The sequence below is a fragment of the Dermacentor silvarum genome, chromosome 7 (assembly GCF_013339745.2).
Source record: "Dermacentor silvarum isolate Dsil-2018 chromosome 7, BIME_Dsil_1.4, whole genome shotgun sequence".
Taxonomy (NCBI): Eukaryota; Metazoa; Arthropoda; class Arachnida; order Ixodida; family Ixodidae; genus Dermacentor; species Dermacentor silvarum.
In genome coordinates this window covers 17,353,379-17,362,961 of record NC_051160.1, presented here as the reverse complement: position 1 = coordinate 17,362,961, position 9,583 = coordinate 17,353,379, and the positions used below count along the sequence as shown (strand labels likewise).

At 48.3% G+C, this 9,583-nt stretch overlaps 1 protein-coding gene across 1 annotated transcript; it reads left to right on the top strand.

Annotated features, from left to right (window-relative positions):
• The first annotated feature begins 1,252 nt into the window (after nt 1-1,252).
• LOC119458615 (endothelin-converting enzyme 1) lies at nt 1,253-4,109 on the top strand. The gene is made up of 2 exons (XM_037720455.2): nt 1,253-1,566; nt 2,507-4,109. Exons 1-2 carry the CDS (start codon nt 1,253-1,255, stop codon nt 4,107-4,109), a joined length of 1,917 nt encoding a protein of 638 aa, XP_037576383.2.
• Nucleotides 4,110-9,583: the final 5,474 nt, after the last annotated feature.

Below are 9,583 nucleotides of genomic sequence, written 5' to 3'. Positions count from 1 at the left end.
TCGAAGCAGGCACCGTATAGACACTGACAGGCACGCTGGGAGAAAGCGGGAGCAAGACTGATCTTTGTCATCGTGAAATAAGATAAGGCCGGGTAAGGCATGCCAGACACGGACACAACAGAAGAGCGCTAGACAACACAAACGCTGACTATCAACTGAAGCGCGCAATGTGACGGAAAAGAAAGTAGGCACAAAACTCATCTGTGCATGTTCAGGTGCGGTAGCGCCACCTGTCAATCAGACACACGTGCGGGCCTGCACGTGTCTGCCTGTCTGCACGCCTTATCTTCTTTCACGATGAATCCCTACCAATTAGCTCAACTTTCTGTGGTTCCGCGCTTTATCTCTTCATTAGCCCTACGTCACACAGACTCGAGGAATCGCCACTAGAGGCGCACTAGGTAAGACGCATGTTTTAAACCAGGATCAATTCGGGACGCCACACAGTAGCCCATGAGTCTCTTTGGGAGGTTAAGACAGGTGATTTGGTTTGACGGAGTTTAACATGAAAAAAAAGATTGTCGGGTTTAAGGATCCTGAAAGTGCGCAGTGAGTGACGAGGAAAACCGCAGTTGAAGGCTCTGAATAAATTTTTGACCAGAGGTTTTTTCAAGTGCACTCAACACAACATCTACGTGGGAGTTTTGCATTCCGTGTATATATACCTTTGCATTCCGCTTCCACCGGAACGCGCTCGCCGCGGGCAGCAGTCAAACGTGTGCCCTCGATTTCAATAGAATGTGAACTAGTCAGGTCTGACCACCCGTAGGTAACGTACACCTTCCAAAAGGGCTTGGAACTAAAGTGGACGGAAGCATCAACCGCGGTCAGTAGTGGAGATAAGCAAGAAACGTTTAGAGTATTGAAGGGGGGGAGAAAGAGAGAGATTGATGCGAACGGATCCGTAACAAGCATAGGTATCGGTACAAGGTAGAAGTTTTGAGGAAGCGAAAAAAAGAGATTATAAGAAGACGTATGCAAGAAATGCTAGAATAAAAAGCATGTATAGCATACCTGATTACCTCAATCAGGCTAGGTTTAGTCACCGCCCCTTTTCAAAGGGGATGCCAATAAATCATCATCATCATCATAATCAATATTTTTTTCGCAGTTCTTGTCTCAGCACGGGTTCGACGACGAGGCGCCAGTCGCTTACTCTAAGCGCTTGGTGTGCGCGGTCGTCTTCGCCGGGGCCGCAGGCCTAGCGATCTGTGTGCTGGCCCTCTACTACGTATCTACGGTGATCGCCCGTATGGCCGAGGCAGGTGACGGCGACGGCTCGGACGACGCCGTGAGCCTCTCCTGCCGCAGCGACGGCTGCGCCAGGTTCGAGGCGCTGCTCAGGCAGACCCTGAACACCAGCGTCGACCCGTGCCACGACTTCAAGGCGTACGTCACCTCGCGCTGGCTGCCCAACGCCGCGATGGAACTGGACGACCACTGGAGGTACGCGTGGAACGCCAAGTACGCCTGGATGCGCAACATGGCCGACGAGATAAGACTGCGATACCACGTGACGCCGCTGGGACGCCTGATTGTGTCGTCCTTCGAAGCATGCGCGAACAGGTCAGTTGGCTGGAGCTTTTGTTGTTTGTTACTCGTGGCAACCACACTGCTACGCCAAAGAGCAGCAGAGGAAGAACCAACATGGGGTCGTCAATCAATCAGTCAATAAATAAGTAAATTAATTAATTAATTAATTAATTAATTAATCTGCGCTTCAGTCATTCCGTGTATATATCACTCACCTGACGGTTTCGACAGTGCTTCGGTCAGTCATTCTGTGGGCTTGGGCCTCTCAGCATGATAAGCCGGTTGATAATTTTGTAGAAACGAAGTTCGTTTTTGTGTCGGTACGTTCATTTCTGTCTAATCAATCAATCAATCAATCAATCCGATAATAAGCCCGCTGACCGTCAGTGGGTTTCAAGCCAGAGCAGCTAGACGATAATTTGATAGCAGGATGGATTTGTCAGCATTTGCGTGTGATCCCTTTATTTCTAGCAGTGAATGTTGGATGTTCCAGAAGCGTAAAGCATGATTTTGGACCTCTTCAACGTCAACTACAAAAGCCAGCATACGGTGCGCCGGTTTCTTCAGTCATTTTAGGTGACATTACAGTAAAGGATATAGGATTCTCTCTACACAGATTTATCATGGCGAAGGCGCATACGCATATAAGATGAATGCAATTAAAAAGAGATTGACCAGCAGCACTGCATGGTTACAACTTTTGACGCTATCAGATAGCTGCTGCGAGTGATGAAGGGTCTTCTTATTTTTTTCACGACGCTTCCGTTTTATATAGGTTCCACGAATTTTCGTAATGATAGACAGAAGCTGCAAGTATAAATGATTGCATGCAATAAAATTGACACTTCAGATTTTACCATGTTCTTACATGTTGGTTTATTAATAAAGGTATACGGACGCTAGTTGATACAAACCCGTGTTAAAACGATATTGATGCAGGAGAATGTTGTAAGCACTTTTCTTGCTCGAACAGGGCAAAGGAGAACGCGGGCGAGACACGGAGGCTGTTCAAGCAGCTGATGCATGACCTCGGCATTTCTTGGCCCGGCACCCCGCCCAGCAACGTAGACCCGTTCGAAGCCCACCTCAACCTGAGCATCCACTGGAACGTACCCCTCTGGTTCGACCTGAGAATGCTTCCGGGCAATCCCGTGGCCGGTCGAAAGGCAATCTACGTCTACCCGAGTCCCTACGCCAAATTCTGGAGAGGCCAGTACATCGCCATGAACAGCGAGGCCGCGGTACGGCGGTACGTGGACCAGTACTTGGCCTTCTTCCTCGACGGAGACGGGGCGACGCAAAAGATGAGTGCCGCCGACCGCTACCAGTGCGACAGGGTGTTCAACTTCACCAAGCACGTCGTCTTTCGGCTCGCCGAGGTCGTCAGGCACCAGCGCGTCGCGGTCTTGGAGTTCCACACCTTGGCGCAAGGGTTCGGCCAGAGAACGGAACGCCTCGTTTCTTTGATGAACAAGCACTTCCGGCCCAACGACTCCTCGTTCGCCTCGGTGGACAAGGCCATTGTGAAGGCAACGGGTACGATGGACGTCGTCCGTCGCATCGCCGCCAATGCTGATTCCTCGCTGGTCTTGAGTCACCTGGGCTGGTGGATGTTGCAGGTGTACGCGCCTATACTGAATAACCACTTCTTCGTCCAAAAGTACGGAAGCGAAGAGAACGCCAACCTGCTTCGTCCGCTGTTCTGCGAGACCCAGGTTGAGACTTCCTTCAAGCTCCTGCTCTTCGCTAACCACATCGCCCTAAACTTCCCCAGGCGCGTGCGACAAAGCATCAACGAACTGCTGACCAGCGTTCGAGACACAGCCGTGGCCGAGTACGCAAAGTCGGACCTGCCCGCGGTGACCAAGACTCGGTTGGTGGAAAAGCTGAAACGCTTGGGCATGAACCTCTGGCCCAAGGCGGCGTACCGGTCTTCCACGCAGCTCCGACGAATCTACTCGTTCGAGTACGCGAGTAAGAAGACGATGCTGGACTACTGGATCTCGGAGAGGCAGGGTATCGCCGCGCTCATCGGCAGCGACGCGTACTTCGAGGACAAGCGGTTGCCTCACTGCAACTCCAAGGACCCGTTCTCCTACGACACCATCTTGGACACCGTCACCTTGTCGATGATCGTGGTGCACGAGCCGTTCTATTACCGCGCCGGCGACAGCGCGATCAACTACGGCGGTCTGGGCGCGGGCTTCGCGAAGACCCTCCTGGAAGGCCTGGAACGCGACCCCGAATTTCAGGCTGCCGCCGCCGGTGACGCGTCGAGCGGCGCTACGCAGCAGAGCAACGGGAGCCTTGGGCAGGAAGCAGTTGGCTACGAGACCACGCGAAGCATCGCCCTGAGCGGCCAAGTCTTTTTGCCGGCATTTCGCGCTTTCCTGGCTCGGAGGAACGGCGATCCGGTTAACGCGGGCAAATTTTCGCCGGCGAAAGTGTTCTTCGTCAACTATTGCCACAGTCAGACGCGGATTTCGGCGAGCTTCGATTGCAACTCGGCACTTCGAGGAGCGCCTGACTTTGCGAACGCGTTCGGCTGCAAGCAGGGTAGCTACATGAACCCATGATATTAACGATGCGTGTACAAACAATATTGTAGGTCTACAGCTGACACTTGCGTTCGGATTTCATTGTTTGAACGTTATTTCTTTGGTTAATTCATTCGCGAATTTCTACAATGCTTGCGCAAGTGTCGTGGTACGTGTACTTATTTATATTTTTTTGCAGAATATGACTGTCGTGATTGGTAACCGAAGGAGCGAGTAATTTATCATTGGTTATGCGGCACAGCACCTCTTCGTACCGTGTTTCTCTTCCTAGCGGTATATATGTATACCGATTACTATGTTTTCTAAACGGGCGCATGTTTTGTCGATGATCAGAGCTTGTTAACATAGTGGTTTCCTTTAGGTGAAAATTCCACGAAGCATTACATCATCCTGAGGGAGCCGCTAAGCAGTAAATGTATACATCCGTTGATTTATATAGAGAGGATGTCTCGCGAGATTTTTCGTTTTTGTTAACTGCGATGAAACGATAAGTTTGGCTGCTGAAAAGTCCGCTATCCCAAAATCTTAGGTAAAAATGGAAAACAATGAGAAAATATAGGTATACGAACAAATAGAAATACACAAATATAATCGAAGTATTTCACAATTACTTAGCAGAAAAGAAATTTCTACGCCTTGCATTAATTGAATAGGTGGCATCGGAGTTGGCCCAGAGCTTAAAGCTTTCTCACAGCGCAAAATAGGTTTTTGAGAACTGTGCTATACGTGTAGGGTACCAGATGTTATGGTGTCGTAAACGACAGAAGTGGCAATCGCAGGCCGCCACAGAGATCTCGCTGTGGCGTTAAAATTGACTTTAAGTTGACCTTTTGGTGACCTTTCTCGTCGAAGTTTCACGAAGCCAAGTGGGTGTGGATGTTGTAAATGATTTCGCACTTCAAGTGGACTTGATGCTATGCCTTCGAATGTTTGCTATTCTATTGTCGGGAAGGCAATGACCTTTTTAGTCAATATTACAACACGTGCGACTACATTTCAGCTGCAGGACACGAGTTCGCAGCCGTGCTTTGGTCAGGGAGAAACGGCAGACGTGCGCGCGTTTGCAGATGTTTTCGAACACGCTTCTGACGCTGAGGTCGTCATAATTGACCCGGACCCGTCAGTTATGTTGCTTACTGGCAGCTGCTGGCCAAAATTTCGCGAGCGGAATATACGAAGTAAATAACGCCGTTTGCTATTTCGATTGATTGAAACAAACATCAGATGCTCTCGAGTAGGGCGAAATTCTATTCAAATGAAATACTATTCGAAGAAATCGAATATATAAAATAGAATAACTAAAATAACTATTTCTAAAATAGTAAACATGAAGGAGCAAATAGCCGGAAAAAAAAGTCATGCAGATTCATTGCAGATGTTGGAATCTACCTGAAGCGAAGCTTTAGTGAAGCGGTTGATTAAATGCTATAAAGCCAATTGCGATGGCGAAATTGTGTGTATTTTCATGCTATATGCAACGTGTAATCCCTGATGCAATATTTATGTTTATGCACTGGCTTTGTTCCTCAGTAGAAACAACTTTCTAGAAAGTTTTTCATCTGAGTGACTTGTAAGTGAGCTCGATTCACCCGTGTACTTGGACATCTCCGGTCAGGCATAACTGACGAAGTTTGCTTCAAGGGGGCCCTGAACCACTTTTTATCGAAGTGGAGAAAGACATTTGAAGTGAAAATAGGCTAACTTCAGAAATACTTTGCCGCAAAAAGTCCTTCAATGCGTTCAGCAGAAGCGGAGTTATTGGCATTCAAACACGGCATCCGCTGTGCTCCCCTCCCAACCTCAATGCATTGCACTGCGAAGGCTACGGCGGAGTGGGGCGGGGCCACAACGCTCCGCCTTCGAAATGTCACCGTGGCACGCAGATCAAATTTCATTTTGGATGTTAACGTAGACGCCAGGACTTCCGATTTTGGTGCCTACGACGCGCTAAACGTAAGCCAAACGCGGTCGTCCACAGCGAGCAGCCAGTGGACTCGCGGCGGCCGCGGTGTAGCCGACCGCAGCGACCAATAGCAGCCGCGTATTGGAATGTGCTTTATTACGTAATAAAGCACACAGAAGAGAGTGAGGATCATGGCTTCTGTTGAAACGAGAGCGTTTTAGAGAAAGATGATGTCGCGCTCGCTTGCGAGCTCCACGCTGTTGTGTCTGGCGGTATACTTCGGGACAAAGGAAGCCACATCGGCAGACGGGAAGCTATCAAGTGGTCTTCACGCTTGTCGGTCCTCGCGGCCGAGGAGTGTCACCTGGGACTGATGGATTAGCAGTTAGTCTGCAGGCTGCCTCATGCGTCGCTAAACGGCAACGTCACCCTTTGGTGCGGTTCCGTGAATTACCAGCGCCGCCCGAACTACGACGAGGCCCGGCGCCGACTGCGACGCGCCAGCCTGAAGCCCCTTTCGAGACAGCCACCGCCCTCCCTGGAAATGGTGGCTTCCGCGAACTGACCGCTATGGAGAGGCGAATCTTGAAAAGGGCCAGTGTCTGGCAATCCCGTGGGAGCGACATCAACGTTCGGTTCCCAAGGTGTCAACCGCTGCCTGTTTTCGAGGGCAACCAGGCCAGACTGGAGGTGGAGCCCGGCGGGAAACGATGGCACATCACGTGCGGGATATGGCGAACCTGATCGACGACTGTGATTGGCCTAAGAGAACCTTAGTGAACTCCCTCAACGAGTGAAAGGGGGAAATTAGCTGGATTAAAAAGGGGAGCTTGAGTGTTGAAAAGCGCGCTCGGACATGCAACGACATCGCATGTAGTAAGCTCCGATGATCATGGAGCCAATATTTGTTTGAAACTATGTACATATGTATATAAAATGTTTTGTTCTCAACTCTTTGGATAACCCCTTCTCCCGGCACTTGGCACGACACCACACATGACTTATTCGTGGCCGCTCGGACGCTCGGACTTCGCAACAACGCACCGCGGACGACAGCAAAACTTGGCTGAGATGTTCACAGCAGCGTATGCTACCCGCGCGCACTATGTTATTTCACCAAGCCCGAGGGCTGGTTCAGGGTCCCTTTAAAACGTAAGTAAATTTGTTTTTGTTTTTTTAAAGCGGTGCAGGCGACTGACGTAGAACTGTAACGTCTTGTGACGTACGTATGAGAATCAATATGACTTATTCTACGTTCGTCTCGACATATAACGATCGAACGTTGTTGAGAAGCCGGTGGCGAAGGTCGCCAACATTTACAATGTTGTTACGCGAATATCATCAGTTAAATAACCAATAAATCTGCTGCGCCGCGAGCATTGGTGACATTATCAGGGAGTGCTGACGTCACCGCGTTAAAGATGCAGAGCAGACAGCTGCTTGCTGTGATCGTTCTGTAACCACCTCGGCTCTTCTCTGACCAGCGATGTCGTCTGCTTAACCTCCCTGTCTTTCCCTTGCTTTCTTTTTGCTTCGCTCGGAGCGCGATGCTCCCTGCTAATGCGTCATCACGTCAGCCGTAAATTTTCGTCAAGAGAAAGTGTTGGTCACGGATCTAACGAGGAGCATACGTATGGGACAGAAAAAAAAAAAAACGAAAGATCATGAATGCGTAATCTCGCCACCGACGCGTTTTTCACCGTCAAAAAAGCTGAAGACAGTTGTCCTATATGAACAGCTGCTTTCCACACTCTTATTGCAAATGGTAACTCATACACTCTCTAAAAAAAGAGTTCGTAGTAGTTACTACTTAGTGTCACAAAATCTGCTACCTTATAATAACGACAGTTGGTAACGATAGAGTTAGTAACATAGCTGACCAAACAAGGTATACCCACTGTTACTAACGGGTCTCAGCTACATATTCCAAACACAGTTATAGCACCACCTGATACAAAGATTCTCACCTCTGCTTCATATATCGGACCATCTGTGGCGTATTCCATAGTGGCTCCGATATATGTGTTATAGAATAGAAACTTTAAATCAGGTGGTGCTAACTGCGTTCGGAATTGTAGCTGAGACCCATTAGTACCAGTGACTACCTTGTTTAGTCAACTATGTTACTAACTCTATCGTTACCAAATGCAGGTATACTAAGGTAACAAACAAATGGTGTGACGCTAGGTAGTAACTACTTCGACCCCTTTTTTTTTTTTTCTTAAGAGTGTACTCTCAATACGAATCATCGTAAGACCAACTGCAGAAGCATGCAGCGCGCTTTGTATAAACACGGTGCCACTAAATTTTACAGACATAAGTGTTGTTGCGAGCATAAAGTTGTCTATGCAAGAATTACTAGAGGGAACTCTGACACCGTGATCGTATACCTGCCGTGGAAAAGAAATGGCAGTACATGGATTTGACTAATCTTCGTGCTTGGCTTCAGACGTTCTCGTGACTTCATCCGTTGCGCTTTATCTTTCTAACTGTTCACGATTCTCGCGCACCGTGCGCGATCATTGAAAATTGTTTCTTTTACAGGGCAATATTTTGTTGAAAACGATCAACTTGCGAAGTAAGAAAAAAGCCGTTTGAAGCCAAAATGACGAAGCCTAGACAAATCCATGTATACTGTCATCATTCTTCGCGTTGGCTGAACCGCCATATACTTGAAACTACCGCAGCAGAGTTCCTCTTCTGTATAGTAGGGGCAACATCTTTATTCAGGGGCACACATTTTGTACATTTACGTTAGCGAGCTAGTCTCCAGGGGTTTGTTGCAGACCGTGTAGTACATATCTTGCCATTTAGCACATGCCAAAGCGCCAGCGGTTACTTCTCTATTTAGCGCTGTTTTTTTTTTTTTAACCGGCTATAGTTCGTGGTTTATCACAGCAAGCGAACAGCCCCAAAGAGCGAGAACGATGTTAACGATACGAAGACGTCTTCGTCTCGTTTTACGTACGTGTCGGCATTTTATGTGTAGCAGGATCATCGCTTGTGCGTCACTGGTTTATCGCCCTGCGGGCTCGATACCTCTCGTATTCTTTATTTTAATTTCGTACTACGTCAGGGGGGTAGCGGGACATGTTAGGAATCAAATCAAAGACGCGTAGCAGTGTCCCAATAAGCAATGATATCAAGCATTGTTCGTCGCGTTGCATCAACCAACCTTCCTCTCCGTGATTACTGTGTCGTCAGCTACTAAGAAAGCCAAAAGGAAGTAGAAGTGTTTCGAGATCAGGCTCTGTATGAGGCGGTTTTCTTCATTTTCATGCCTGTTTTAACGCGAAAAAATACAGGTGACGGCGCCATGCCCTGTGTGACATTTGGTATATGCATATTCCTCAGCTCATCTGAACATGATGAAAGGCAGAATGACAACGCCGGCAATCTTGTAAATCAAATCAGCTGAGACGTTAAGGCTGACAAACCTCTAGCAGATATTTTCGTAGGCGTTCAAGACGATGTGCAGGGCCCCTGGGATCGTGACAAAAAATGTTTTACTTAGGTTGACAGATTGAGTTGAATTTACAGCGATTAAAGGGTATTTATTCCGATATTCTAGTTGACATTAGGAGGGAAA

Excerpts from the sequence above, each read along its gene's own strand:
- LOC119458615 (XM_037720455.2), top strand. The coding sequence starts at position 1,253 with ATGGCCGAGGCAGGTGACGGCGACGGCTCGGACGACGCCGTGAGCCTC. Across the intron at positions 1,567-2,506 it reads TTCGAAGCATGCGCGAACAG|GGCAAAGGAGAACGCGGGCG; the intron begins GTCAGTTGGCTG and ends TTGCTCGAACAG.